General features: G+C 39.2%; 3 protein-coding genes across 11 annotated transcripts in view; 1 reads left to right on the forward strand and 2 right to left on the reverse strand.

Moving 5' to 3' along the window:
• Positions 1 to 582: 582 nt before the first annotated feature.
• Positions 583 to 4,963, reverse strand: rmnd1 (required for meiotic nuclear division 1 homolog). 3 transcript variants are annotated; one of them, XM_085142419.1, is made up of 12 exons: positions 4,850 to 4,963; positions 3,995 to 4,406; positions 3,802 to 3,907; positions 3,649 to 3,724; positions 2,269 to 2,308; positions 2,070 to 2,170; positions 1,882 to 1,988; positions 1,727 to 1,791; positions 1,513 to 1,589; positions 1,218 to 1,338; positions 1,012 to 1,128; positions 583 to 886 (listed from the first exon to the last, which is right to left on the reverse strand). In XM_085142419.1, exons 2-12 carry the CDS (start codon positions 4,376 to 4,378, stop codon positions 854 to 856), a joined length of 1,227 nt encoding a protein of 408 aa, XP_084998545.1. In that variant the 5' UTR covers positions 4,379 to 4,406; positions 4,850 to 4,963; the 3' UTR covers positions 583 to 853. The 3 variants fall into 3 exon arrangements, with proteins under 3 accessions (XP_084998545.1, XP_084998544.1, XP_084998543.1); XM_085142418.1 differs by having other exon boundaries at positions 4,775 to 4,932; XM_085142417.1 differs by having other exon boundaries at positions 4,797 to 4,930.
• Positions 4,964 to 5,243: 280 nt separating this feature from the next.
• On the forward strand, positions 5,244 to 8,318 carry ccdc170 (coiled-coil domain containing 170). 2 transcript variants are annotated; one of them, XM_085142413.1, is made up of 7 exons: positions 5,244 to 5,497; positions 5,652 to 5,825; positions 6,028 to 6,309; positions 6,820 to 7,020; positions 7,110 to 7,283; positions 7,428 to 7,670; positions 7,920 to 8,318. In XM_085142413.1, the coding sequence occupies exons 1-7, from the start codon at positions 5,480 to 5,482 to the stop codon at positions 8,181 to 8,183; spliced, it is 1,356 nt and encodes a 451-aa protein (XP_084998539.1). In that variant the 5' UTR covers positions 5,244 to 5,479; the 3' UTR covers positions 8,184 to 8,318. The 2 variants fall into 2 exon arrangements, with proteins under 2 accessions (XP_084998539.1, XP_084998540.1); XM_085142414.1 differs by having other exon boundaries at positions 7,428 to 7,951.
• Positions 8,319 to 8,751: 433 nt separating this feature from the next.
• Positions 8,752 to 14,530, reverse strand: part of syne1b (spectrin repeat containing, nuclear envelope 1b) — a 46,535-nt gene continuing 40,756 nt past the window's right edge. For 4 of the 6 annotated variants that reach the window (XM_085142398.1, XM_085142397.1, XM_085142394.1 and 1 more), the window contains 4 exons: positions 14,215 to 14,427; positions 13,451 to 13,543; positions 12,509 to 12,567; positions 8,752 to 9,860 (listed from right to left, as the gene is read on the reverse strand). In XM_085142398.1, coding sequence (XP_084998524.1) covers positions 9,617 to 9,860; positions 12,509 to 12,567; positions 13,451 to 13,543; positions 14,215 to 14,427 — 609 coding nt within the window. In that variant the 3' untranslated portion in view covers positions 8,752 to 9,616. The remainder of the gene's footprint in view (positions 9,861 to 12,508; positions 12,568 to 13,450; positions 13,544 to 14,214; positions 14,428 to 14,530) is intronic. The other 2 variants (XM_085142396.1, XM_085142395.1) reach the window with 1 other exon arrangement.

Raw genomic sequence — 14,530 nt, forward strand, 5'->3', positions numbered from 1 at the left:
TATGTTAGCTGTATGCTTTTATTTTGAAATCTCATTTCCATTACTGTCTGTTATGGACAATCCTTGCTTGTCTGATGTCACTAATATTGATTTATGTGTATTTATATGTTTTCTGATATATTTACCAGTGTTTAATTAATAAAAACTATTTTATTTGAATAAATTAATACATATAAATTAAAAGTACTACGGTAATTATTTGTTTACTGCAAAAGAAAAGAAATCTGTTAATGATGTTTAACATCCAAACACGGAAATATTGAACACAAATACTTTATTCCCATCTTTTATAACAGAGTTACAGTTGGTGTTTGGGACTCAGTAAATCTGGATGCATTTCTACATCTTTTTTCCCCCCTTTCTTTTTTAAATCAGCTGCAAGATCAGTGTCAAGATGTGGGAGTCCCTGCCATCCCATGCAAATAAGACCTTTTTAAAATGCATCTTTGACACTGACAAGAAAACATAGATGCTTTCTCATGACGTAAAAAGAAAATTAAGAACATAAAGACAAAATAAGTCCCAAAACATAAAGGTCAGATCATCACAAAAGATTAAAAATCTTTTTTTGCCTACTTTGATTTTTCTTTGTTTTTTTCACAGTAATAAAGAACAAATGTGTGTAAAATACTGCTCCCGCCCGCAGCCAAGATCCTCAGTAACAATTTGTGAAATTCTTGATTTAAAAATAATTCATGGTTTTCAAAAAGTTGCTGATGTAACACATGAAGAGTAAACACATTCAGCGTGATCTAGGTCCCCTTCACAACTCAGTGCCTTCGCACAGTGCAGCATTCTTCTTTCATAGCTGCTTGTGCCCTTTTTAGAGTTGTTGTAGCTTCAGAGCAGCAATTTAGAAGATCATTTTTGCGAGTTCAAACATAACCTACAAGAGAAACAAATGAGATGTACTCATTATTAAACATCTCGCTGTTTTTTTTAAAAAGCATGAATAAAGGTTTGTTTTAAAAATGCTGCATTCTTTGAGGCTTCTTGCTTGACCTCTTTTACCTCAATCGTAATCAGGATGACTATCATCCACTCCAACCTCAAGCTGTGCTTCTCACTCAGGTGGCTCCTCATCAAGTCTGTCAGCTGCGTGCAATGTTCCAGCTTCTCATTCACAACCTAAAATGAGATAGATTATGAAGCTACATGGGCAAAAAAAATGATTGCGTGTTAAGACAAAGACCCAGCAGCGATGGTTTATCCTTTACATTGACTCTGCGGTTGATGCTGAGGAACTGGCACGTCTTATCGTAGAGTTTTTCTAGGTTTTCTCTGTCCCAGTAGAAATCAGGCGTGAGGAGGAGGTCAGACCTCAGGTTTATACAGTGTCTGTCAAAGCAGAGTGTAAATAAAAATACTAAAGTACGGTAATACTAGAAAAGCAAACAAACAGCAGTTTATGCATTTAGAAATAACATGTATAATTACACAAAACTCAAGATGTATTACTTGCTCATAAACAGTGAATACAAAAATAGAAAGGCTGTACTTTCCTGAATTTACCTTAATGTGAAAAGCTCTCCTATCTTCTGCATAACCTCTGCAGAGGACAACTTGACTCTTTTCCCAGACTTGAGTGTCTGGGTGGGAAAGGAAAAAAAATTAGCATGCCGGCATTAGCATTTTAGAAAAATACCTCTCACGTGCATCTCCTAACACACAAACAACCATTATAAATAATCAATTATTCATTCTTGCTGTTAATTGTCCACTGTACCTCTGGAATTGATTGAATGGACTCTACAAAGTTGTCTAATGCTACCTCCCATATTGCCAACTTCACTGGAAAAGAAAGCAAAGAGAAAAAGTTAGCAGTGTTCACAGGAAACAAATACATTTTTTATGATTCAGACTTGAAATACAGCTTCTCACCAGACAAACAAAGTGCATTTGAAAATGCAAATTTCTCCAAAACAGCTTCCTCTTGATCCATATCGTCACTCAGAATAAAGTTGCCACGCTCAAGCTTTGTATTTCCCCTGAGGTGGAAAAAAGTGCCCGTTTAGAAACGTTACAGATTCTGAAAGTACTAACAAAACAAAGCATGAGGCTCATCGTACTCTCCCACAGTGTAGTTAATCTCCTCATTTTCCCAGTGGACTAACGCTACTTCATAAGGCTGGATCTCATGGTGTTCCAGGATTCTCAAAATGTTTTTAATCTGTAAAGAGTGAGGGGAAATTACAGAGTTTAACAATAGTATAGTAGAAAAGTGAACTGGAAATTAGATTAACTGCATTAATGGTGATGTTTGCTTACCGTTTTCTCCTCGACATTCCAGAAAACTACTGAGCCTTCTCTAAAAATTTAGAAAGTGGGACAAGTCAGTGTTTAGCCCTTCCTCTCATGTTACAAACAAACTATCGGTTCAAGGTAATCATGAGGCAAGCAGTCAAACAAGAACTCTAGCTGAACAAAACAACTTTTAAACTTAGAAACTTTAGACTGAGATCAGGCATTATGGGGCCAAAGAAAAAAGCAGCTGTACTAAAGAAGTATTAGTAACTACACTGCTGAAAAATGTTAAAGGAAAGCTTGATTGTCAGCGTATAACAAAAAAGTCAGCTAAACTTCAGGGATAGCAACCTGTAAGTTAGAAAGCATAAACTATTAAGACTCAGTTTCACCTGCTCTGGTGCAAATCAAAGGGACAACAGGTGCAGGGGGAGACAACAACAAGACAACCCCGCAAAAAGGGAATGGTTGCCACAGACCGTTGCTATCTCCTTGTCCTTGCTACCACTAGTAACATGAGACACTATCGCCATCTCAGCCAGGTTGCACAAATAGTCCAACTCCCCCAAGATGGCAAATCCACACGTGCCATAGCAACAAAGTTTGCGTCTCTCAGCACAATCTCAAGAGTGTGGTGGAGATACCACAGCAGCAGGACCAGTATCTGCTCCTTTGTGAGAGGAAGAACAGGAGGTGGCCTACAAAACCTCACGTGCATGTTTTAGATCAAACTGTCAGAAACAGACTCCATGAGGGCGACATGAGGGGCTGACATCCATCAGTGGGACCTGTGTTCACATACCAGCAACATGCAGATCGAATAGCATTCACTAGAGATCAACAAAACCAAAAGGTCCATCAGTGGCGCTTCGTTCTCTTTACAGATGAGAGCAAATTCACACTGAGCATATGTGGCAGGTAAGAGTCTGGAGATGCTGTGGCGAACTTTATGCTGCATGCAACATCCAGCATGAATGGTTTAGCAGGAGGTCAGTGATTGTCTGAGGAGGCATATCCTTGGAGGATTACATAGACCTTCACAGCCCTCCCTGACTGCTTAGACACAATGCAGTGGGTCCTGGCCTCACGTGGCAAGAGCATCAACAATTTTAAAAGGCACCACCACCACTGATTAGCCTTGTGTAATCCAGACCCGAATCCAATCGACAATCTCAGCAATTGCATGTTTAGATTTGTGTGTGCATCTGATGCTGAGAAATAGATCACTGATATAGGCATACAGGCAAACCAAGGTACGCCCGTATCACCGAGTACTGACCAAACCAAATATCAATAATCCTCAAATTAAGCCATATTTTTGACAATGTTTGAACAGAACTGACCTTTCTACAACAAAATAATACCATTGGAGACAAAGTCTAAACCAAAGCGCATCAGCATTACCTGAAGAAGAAGATTTGTGCATTGTCATCTGGTTTTGCAGCCATGTCTGTGCTTATCACCAGAACATTCGAGGCATCTGAAAATAAAACACGACGATCAAGAAAGCCATCACTAATAATCTAATGCACAGCTGTATGACCTTTTCACTCATACCTCTGGGCAAATCTATCTCATGGAAGCCGTGGTTTATCAAGTCGTGAGAAAGTGTTGGCAAATGATACTGATCTGCTGTTGCAAAAGCAATGCACTGCATCATATCCTATGGAGACAAACAATTGAATCAACACATAAAACAATACCAGGCACAGCTAAATAAAACATTTCACTACACTAAAGGGTAAATCACCTTGTCTTCACTGAGGGAAGGCTGGTTGGCTCTGGACGGCTGCTTCGTCCGTGGTCCCTTGGGTGCCCTTTTCCCAGGCACTGTGGCTGGTTTCAACACTGACTTTACGAGGTTGGTTGAATACAAACTTGTTTGTCCTCTTGCACAGTTTGAAAGTCTCCCAGGGTCAGTCAAAAACCCACTGCTAAAACTTTTACATCCACTCAAAGCAGGCAAAGAAACATGTCTTTTCTGCTCGTGCTGCTGATGAATAGAGTTTAAATGGCAGGTCCTAGAAAAGCTCCACGGAGCACAGTGAGTCCTGGCCGAAATTAAAACGCAGCCTGATCTGCTCCCTGCATGCAGCTGGGCTCCCAGTCTGGACCATAACGTCCGGAGAAGCATCTTCCATTCACACTCACCTACAAATAACCTGCAGCCAAAGGAAAGTGCCTTTAGGTGACTGGAAGCACAGAAAAATGTTAAACAACCAGATCAACTTAGCTAATGGACGTATAGTTATATTGTTACACGTTAAATCTAAAGTATAGACAACAACAGGAATCAAAAGTGCATCAGCAAGCAAGACACTCGTATATCCTGCAAACTAATTAGAATAATACATTCAGCAGTACTGCGGCTCCATGCATGGAGCTAACTTCTGTTTACATGTCAGCCGCAGACAATTCAATCAATCAATCAAGCAATCTTTATTTATAAAGCACTTTTCATGCAAAAAATGTAGCACAAAGTGCTTTACATGGTTAAAAGCAGCCCACCCCACCCCGCCCTCCAACTCACTTTATTTTATTTATTCGCTTACCAGGTTAGAAAAAACAAAATACGGTGTTAAATTAATTCACAAATTCCAGCTACCTTCAGTGTTTACAGTCTTGCATACATTCAAAGGCGGCGTGTTTGTTCCTCGTCGCTTGTTTCCTGCTCGAAGTGACGCAATACAAGGAGTTACATTATGCTCTCAGCTCTGACTTGAAGGTAGAGCGTTTCCATTTTAAGCTGAACTGTATTACTTACTAAAACTTCAAAACACAGCAGGAAGTACCTTACAAATACTCAGTCGTTTATATTTAGACGAACTCGATCAGTTTATGAGTGGAAAATGTCCGGTAAGTGAAGCTCATACTGGGATTGAGCAGAAGGGCTACCTGACAGTCTAAGCTCAGGGCTAATGTGACGCTAATGTAATGACCTTCACATTGTTGCCCATTCAGCGTGACTTTGGATTTTTTTATGTTACTGTATTAATTAAGAAATTAATTTTTCTAAACTAAACTAAAATAAAATAAAATAAAATAAAATAAAATAAAATAAAATAAAATAAAATTCCACCAATTTGATAAACGAGATGATGCCTGACGATGCCTGACAGGCTCAGCTACAGCGTCCCCTTCTGACTGAGCCTGTGTTTTGCTGTTGCCAGGAGACTTCTTAAAACAGAGGCAACATCTACTTAAAGTTCACTTCTCACCTCTCTTATTTGGAGTTATGGAAAACTCTAACGAGGTAGGCCTTAAAATATTTTAAATGTCTACTGAATTCAGTCATAGTGGAGGAAAAAACTAAATTGATTCCTATGTTGTCAACTTTTAAAAATAGATTTAAAAAAAAAGCATGTAATAACTATTTAGTACCTTTCTTCAACCTCTGTAATTAACAGTGCAATGAGAAGGAGAGGCTGAAGATGAGGATTGCTGTTTTAGAAGAGAGCGTGAAGTCCAGTGAGGTGGAGTGCAAAGGCAGCAGAGAGACGGTACTGAGGCTGGTGGCAGAGCTGGACCAAGAGAGGAGGAAGGCTGCAAGCAGTGTAGCAGCACTTGATTCACTCAAAGTGGTATATACACAACTTAAAAGAGTAGTTACTTTACAGTACAAGATTTCAGATGTCTCAACGGCTTAACCCACGAACTAAAGGATTTAGTAGCGTTGTGTAAAAAGTACTGATTTCTGTATGAAATTGTTAATTTAAAGATTTTATTACTTTAGGAGTAACTGCTAAAATTGCCCTATTGTTGTGGTGTTTGTATGTCATTTAGGAGCTTGATGGTCTGGCTGTTGGGAGAAGAAGTGTCGAGATGGAGAAGCAGACCCTAACTGAAAGACTTGAGGCCAGTAAGAGAGTGATAGAGGCAGCCAGGCGAGAGTCACGCTGTCTGGAGAACCAGGTGGAGGAGCTTGAAAGAAGGACCCAAGAAGCTGAGGGCAAGCTGCAGGCATTCTTGGAAAAGTTGGTCGGCCTCCTGGAGAAGAAGTGTGAGGACGTCATCCTGCCCACGGAGAGAGATGTTCTACAGACACTGGATAACCTCTGCAATAAGGTGAGGAACGTTGGGATTTCCAACAAAAAATGCTTAAAAGCTGCTTTAAAGCTAAATTTGTTCTCCAAGGTACAAATGTGGCTCCAGCCAAACAACACATTTGCTGACAATTATAAATCACATTGTATTTTAGTTATTAGGATTACTTTTTGTTAATCGCTATATATCATGAATGATCAGTTACTTGTATAAAATGAAACATACCGGTTGATTTTTTTTTTTTACCAATAAGCATGCAGGTAGCACTTTAATCTCAATACTTGCAATACAGCTAAATATTTTTTTTATTTTAATTTGCAGACTAATAACTACATCAACCTGATAACTCTGTAAAGTAGAAAAATAAGTTCCAAAGCACAGCAATTGATGCAGTTACTTCTTATATCTTCTTATCTTTATGTTAACTCTTCCTGTTCCATCTGTCAAGGACTTAGTCCAGCTGTAAGATAAAAAGGAGTATGCACACAATAGTTTATGTTACCACACATTTTCACTATGCTGGTCTTTCAGAGCTTGCCAGAGGTGGAAATGAGGCTGCGTTGTGTTTCTGAAAAGCTGAGTGAGCAGACAGAGCTTCATCACAGTGCACAACAGAGGGCTCAGCTTGCAGAGCAGCAAGTCCAAGACCTGAGGGGAAGACTGCAATGTCTGGAGGCCGAATTGCTGACAGCAGACATGCATCGTGACCGATTGCAACACAGCAAACAGGATGTGAGAAAAGTCATGTGACTAAGCATATAAGTTACAGATACAGGTTGGTATAGCGACACATTCCTATGATTTGTCTCTTTTTTTAACAGTATGAGGAATTCTTGGAACAGCTGTCCAAGACGATGAAGGTTGAGGACTTTGACATTGATCTTGACTTCGAAATGAAGCTAAAATTCATTCTGTCACGTGCCGAACAACTTGTTAGACAAGAGGGAACTGCTTTAGTTGAGAGTAAAAGTCTGACTTACAGCTTACAACGGAAGGTAGTTTTTTTGTTTGTTTTTATCATTCACATGTTTATACAAGTGGAGAGTGGTGCTGAACAAGCAGATAATTTACCTCTAAATGCACAAATGCAGCTTAAGAAAATGTATACAGTTGATTTAAAATATTCCCATTCCCTGTAGTTGAAATCACAGAAGGAACAAATAGAGAGCAAAGGACTCCACATCCAACTACTGAGGAAAAAGGTTTCAGAGCTGGAGGAGGAGAAGAGGACCCAATCAGCATTGGCTGCGGAACAAAATGATGCACAACTACAGGCTGCGAGGCTGCAGAAAAAACTGGAGCGTCTTCAAAGTGAACTGAAAGCAACCAAGCTTTCCAACACTGAGCTCAAGGCCCAGCTCTCCCATACCAGCGAGCTCAAGGTAGAGGGGAGAAGGGTTTGGGCCCATATTCACTCCAGAGGGATTTTCACTTCATAATGTTTTGTGTATTTGTGTTAATTTTGGGGCATAGGTTGGTGGGTCATTGAATCATATGCATATGCAATCAATGCATGCTTTCAAAGTATCAGAGTATCTTAGATTAATAATTTGACATAATTAAATAAAGTCACTCTTGTTTCACTAAAACCCGACGCTCACTCGAGTCTCTGCTGTGCCTAAAATGCCAAGCTGAAAGTCGCGCAACAGACTCAGACCATGCAGGAGCAGAAAAAGAAGCTGGATCTGGTGGTGGATGAGAAGGCAAAGGTGGAGAAAAAGCTGAGCGCAGTTAGCTCAGACCTGCAAAGCCAAGAGAAGAAGACAAGAGACGACTTACAGGAACTCCTTACCCTCAGACAGAGCCTGGCTCAGCTGTCTGAGAGGCAGAGAGAGGTAAGAGTCAAACGACAAATAGGAAAACTTGTTTACCATGCTTTCATCCACATCTCATGACCTTGCACAGCAGATGTTTGTTAGCGGTCATAGAGCTCATTTAATGTTGTTTGTTAATATAAATAAAAGAAAGGTCACAAGATTTCTGAAAACTTTTGAACCAGGTAAGTTTCTTTTTTCAGTTGGTGGATTTCCGCATGCTGGTTTCTCAAACGTTGGGCCTGGATGCCACAGCGTTGGCTCTTCCAAATTATGAAATCATCAAATTACTTGAAACCCTTCTTCATGGCCATTGTCACCGTCACCACCTTCATCATCATGTTAACATACCCCAGCACTGCTCTACTCACCAGAGACCTCACCTGCAACAAGTCCAAGAACTATCCGATGGCTCCAACCTGGATGTTACCACCTGCAGATCTCACGAAACTTAAAATCTATTCACTCCATTCATACCAAAAATAAGTTGAAATGTTGAGAAATAGTGGAGATATTAATTACTTTTGAAACACAAAATAACAATTTAAAAGTTTTCTTTTATATTTGTGTTTTCATGGGAAGATCAATATAAGTATGATGCACAAAGGGTGAAATATTAAAAATGCTAACTCACAAATAAAATGACAACTTTTAGAATGAAGGTTTGGCATTCATTGTTTTTGAGAGTCGCATATACATACATTTCTCATATTATTTCATTTTGCATTATATACATATGTTAAATAACTCTCGACTGTTATACATTTGATACTGAACTCACAGTCTTACAAAATATGCAATAATTCTATTGGTCATATTTCTCAATCTTAAAGACATATTTCATATCTTGAAAAAATAAAACAGCAGAATGTATAAAGACCATGGATGACTGTTAAAGGTTAAACTCCTGCGTTGCGTCTGACTTGGATATTAAATTCACTTGACTTGGCTTAAATGACTCTTGCATGAATCCATGTGGTTCAAGTTAAAAATGGACCGATTACCACAGACACAACGATGGATGTAAGTAAGTAAAAGCAAAGATTAAAACTGCATGCCAAAATACAGGTAAAAAAATAATTGCAATGTAAGATATATTAAATGTTTTTGCTGTTTACAAACTTTTAGTTACAAGCAAATTCACAGGCTATATTTCAGCGTTTAACTTTGGTGCTATCGGCTTGAGAGAAGTTACGTCATGTTTACACCACTGAGTCGACACGTCGTTTATCCAGCAGATGTCCACTGTGGGCAGAAACCTCCAGATCCGTTACACCAAAAATGCAAATTAACTGACACAGCATTACACAGAGTAACATAGTGAGATGCTTGATCCTATGTGCTACACACAAAGATATTAACTGTAGATGGCAGCTGTTATTCTGCAGTAAAAATGGACGAGCAGGATTTGTTTTTGCTCCCAATGTGATTAACCGTTTCAAGGATATCAACGTGAATCCCACTAAGGTCATTCTGGCTCAAGAATACTAAACATAAGTGGTTTTTACGTCCATCTACACTGGAGGCGGTCCGTTGGTGTAGCTCAGCATCGGGTAGAAGGAATGAGCAAAGTTGTTGGACTGAGCACAGTAGTCCTCCTCAGACATTGGCAGCAGAAAGGCAAAAACCACTAACAGGAGCAGGAAGAGCTGGAGAGGCAGTGCGACCCAGAAGACGCGCCACAGAAACGAGGACCTACGAGATGATCGTGTCTCCGAGTCAGAAGGGAAGGAAGCGGATCCAGCGTCGCTGTGAGGCCTGCTCACACACACACAAGCATTCACAGCCCAGCAAAAACAGAATTAGTCAAACACAACTATGGATTATAGACTTTTAAAATCTCCTTCTCATCTGCACTACTGCAAATGTGTTTCCAAAAAGACTGTGGCCTGAATGTATATAAAAGCAGAATGCAATGGATTTTAAATCATTTAAACCCAACCTAAATTAATTATCAATTAAAGTTTTTTTTTTTTAATTAATTAAAAGAATTGGCAGAACTATGTCTAAATTTCCAGTTACTTTTCTTAATTTCAAGCTTGAGTTAATCAGTCGAAATCTTCAGACACTAACCCGAAATTTTGACTTTAAAATGAGTTTTTTCAGTGACAGAAACAAGCTTACATACAAAACATGTAACATGCTGGAACAGAGTTCTTTAAATTGTAACTTATACTATAGTCTAACCAATCAAAGTCTGAATTTCTTCATGGAAAGGATGGATAGTTGGTCCTTTGGCATAAAGAGAACATGAGCCAACATGTATTATATGATAATAACAGTAGATGTAGCTTTTATAACTTGACCATCTGTGAAGAAAGATACAGGATAAATGAAAAAAGATAAATGCAGGTTTTGAAGCAACACATGCTGCCATCTAGATATCAGCTAGCCTAGTTTATTTGAGCAAAACCACAGTCTCTGTAGTAGAGAGAGTTTGGATACCCACTAAAAACTCTTGATCACAATTATAAACATGCCCTGCACCACCAATTTGAAACACGAGGCTGCTTTCAAAATTGACTGAACATATATAAAAACATAGAACTGAATTTTAAAAATCAAATTACATGCATTTCATCATTTGATTTCTTTATATTAAATATAATTGAGTTTAAATGATCATTGCATTTTTATTTTATTTACATTTTGCACATACTCCCGTCTTTGTTGGAAACACGGTTGTACTTCCACAGCAATATAATAAACCAATCTTACACGTACAAAACTGCTTCTCTTTGCTACAGAAATAGTAAAAATTACAAACAAATTAAATTAGTCTAATCCAATAAAAAAAACTTCCCTTGAAAAATTATCCTAATTTAATATCCTTCTCTCCCCACTCTTAACTGTTTTAATGTTGTCTGCATAGTTTCAATCCAAATAAGATCTCAGTCCAGCGACAGTGGATGTAAGCACCATGCTGTGTTTGAAAGACATTGCCAACACAGGGTAAAGCAATGTTAGACAATGTTTAACATTGTGATCTACATGCTGACTGAGACTGGGGTGGATAAACACAAGTACGAATACGGTCACAAAACAGTTTTCACGGCATACATTCTGCAATCCTGTGCCAGACAAAGACATTTAATACGAGAGCTTGCATTTCTTTGCAAAAGGCGTTAGAGTAAAAGGCAAACGGCATGCTGCAAGTAACAGCTGAATTTGAGAATACTCTTTTTATTCATATAACGATGGAGTCTTTGAAAGTTTGTGTCCTGTTAAAAAATGCAAAGCAAACAGAGGCGGGAAGAGCACGGCAATTAGAAACAGCATCTTTGACCCTGGTAGTTAGCTGTGTTTTCTTAAATCAACAGTTTGGGAAATCCAGTTTACTTTGTAGATTTAGAGTTAGATGAGATGACTGAAATCCCTTTGTGAATTAAGATGTTAAGATGAAGCTGGGAGAGAGCCTAGTTTATCATGGACACTGGGAGGAGGAGGAAAGAGCCAGACACGCTGGCTGTTTCCAACTGCTTCCACGTCCAAAAAAGAAACATAAGGAAATAAGCAAATTCACAAAATGTCATACTATGAGTAGTAATGTGTCATTTTTCTGTCACCATCACCCTCAGTAAAACTGTCTTCTTATAGCCTCAAAAAGTTAGAAGACATGGTCAGTTGAAAGCAGTAATATAGGGGTTTACATATGTATGTATTGTAAAAAATAAAGTATTCAGAATGTATTTAAATTAAGAAAAATCAAGGCTGCTTTGCTCTCTAAATGTATTTTTCCCTCAATCCCAGAATGCATGAACAAAGTGACTCGAGCTGCCCTGTGTTTTTACCGAAAGTGCCCCTTTACCATTTCCCAAATGGAGACCTGAGAGGCAAGACTCACAGATGACAGACTGAGGGGGGGAGATGGTGGATACTCAGTGAGATAGCAGCAGCAGAGGGAGAAGAAATGTAACACACAAGAGAGAGAATCAGCGCAAGAGAGGAAGAGAGCGGTCTTTGCATTGTTCATTGCAGACATTTACTGGCTCGGCAATTTGAGAGCAAAAGGGTGTGTGTGTGTGCGCTCAGCATCAGCGAGGAAGTTAGATATAGAGAAATATTTGTGTTATTCATAAGAAACGCCCTCTGGTTAGCAATATTAAGCAGCCAAGGACATTGGCAGAGAGGAGGCCTTGCACCTTTCCTTGTGAAACTCCTGTCTCGGATGCGTGGGCTACCACTCACCTGATCGCCTAGCCTACACAGAGCATCTAGACTTACAGAAGATGATGGAATTCATTATCATGAGCTGCTACTCTGGCACGAGCATTAAAAGCTGAAATTCTGAATATTTGTTCCTTAAGTGTTTCATTTCAAAGCTGAAATCAACTGATCTCCAAGTGCATCATGGGCTGCTGAGTTCCATTATCTTCTGGGTGTGCTAGAAACCAACAGAAAGGTACCTGTGGTGTGGACTGCTCACAGAGGGTCCAGGCTGTGACAGACTACATTTGCCCCGTTGCTGTTTGCAATGAACAGGGGGGGGAGGTAAAAGAAAGAAAGTATGTTTAAGTCCAGGCAAATCAAGACAAAGCTATTGATGAAAAGAAAACCCAAAATGAAAGAAGAGCAGCAACAAAATCATACGTGAAAGTGACTGATTTTGTAACCTGTTATAATAAGGAATCTGGCTCTTCACATTGCACAACTTCTTTGAATTGCTTCAGCTTGGGAGTGCAATAAAGGGACTGCTACAATTATGCAATGTGATGCATGAATCTTGGAACAAGGACATTTAGTAACATACACATAGTATAAGCAGGGACATGCTTATTTGGACTGATGTACAGTTGAATAATGAGAAAATAATGCTTTCTCATTGCTGTTGTTGATGCCATGCTTGCTCATTAAACCAACAACATGTTTTATGCTACACTTGAAATGAAACAGTTGCACAATAGCCAGTCATCCTAGCTATAATACTACGAGGATCGAAACGTATCTACAGTGAGAAGAAATTTAAGGGAAGTCTGAGAAAAAGAAAAGGGTTTCAGAAATACTGGAAGAGAAAAAGAAACAAACTGGGCAGAGCTAAAAAGCCTGCCAAGAAAAGGAAGGAAGAAGTAGAAAAGTTAGAAAGGAGGAAATCTCAGCAGACTGTCTGGAGATTGACAACATGCAAGAAGAGTAAAAGGCTGGAAAAAAGTTCAAAATCCAGAGGGAGGGAGCGTAACGCTGGTTGTGGAGGTGGAGAAAGATTTGAAGAGCATGAGGAGAGATCTTGGAATGACAGGGGTGAATCTGGCCTTCACTGGGGCATTTGGGGCATTTACTCTATGTGTCTTAGGGGTTTCCAAACACCTGGTTCTCATATAGCAGCATGTACAGGTAGGGATAAACATTACCGATCGTCTGTGACTGGGAGTACTCCTTCCTGATACAGGACTGAGGGAGCCAGACGTGTCCAGCTCATCAGCAGACGACCAAGAGGAAAGATCCTGATGTTGGAAACAATCACAGATACAAAGAGAGACAAAGCAGGTGAGAGTTAAGCAAATAGTGACCCCTTTTAAATGTGGCCACAGACTACACAGAGTGGTTGGCAGGTGATTAGTACTTCTAATCTAACTGAAGGACACAGCCAAACAATATAATACACTCAAGTAAAATTAAGTGTATCCTGTGCTGAAACAATCGTTTATTTGTAAATAGGGTATTTTTTATTCAGTGCAAAAATATGCTCCACGTGAGAGCTATAACTAAAAATGTAAAATGATTACACACTTACAGGATTCTGGCAAATTGCACCATCACAAGTTTACTCCCCACCTTTGCTAATATTGTACATTAATGGTGTGAATAACACATTTGTGACTAATGAAGTATCACTGGAGATGAACCTGTGAATTTTCGGCCTGTCTGCGTTTCACAGTTCTTTCTTTTTTGAGCTTTTTTTTTGAGATTATAGCCAAATGTATTCATTTTATTTTATTTTATTTTTACAAAAACCGCTTTAAACTTGAAAATTCTGTTTTAAAACAATCTGATGATGGAAGAAATTGAAAATGTTTCTGTCAAATGCTTTTTGACCTTTTAAATGCAGGTGAATATAAAAGTAAAGAGGTGTTCAGGTAACACATGATAGGTACACAAGTGACTGAGACTCTACCTGTTGACTGCTTGTGATGTCCAGAATCTTGGCCAGCTCTCTGAGGTCTCGGGTTACTTCCTTTAGCAGGAGTTTTAGGCGGTTTCCTATGACGTGAACCTTCTCCTTAGCCTCCAAGCAATCACTGCCCTGCGAGTTGACCAGCAACTGGAGGGACATGTCTTGTAGTGAAGCAACTTTAAGCTGTGAGTCTAGCAGCTCCTGGCGGATTTGCTGGAGAGAAAATTTAAGCCATACATTCAAAAAAGAAACCTTTTACAGAGTGGATTTATGGAAGTAACACGGAAAGACGCACTTAAGTTTAAGAGTGTGACAG

The sequence above is a fragment of the Neolamprologus multifasciatus genome, chromosome 19 (assembly GCF_963576455.1).
Source record: "Neolamprologus multifasciatus chromosome 19, fNeoMul1.2, whole genome shotgun sequence".
In the NCBI taxonomy this organism is placed as follows: domain Eukaryota; kingdom Metazoa; phylum Chordata; class Actinopteri; order Cichliformes; family Cichlidae; genus Neolamprologus; species Neolamprologus multifasciatus.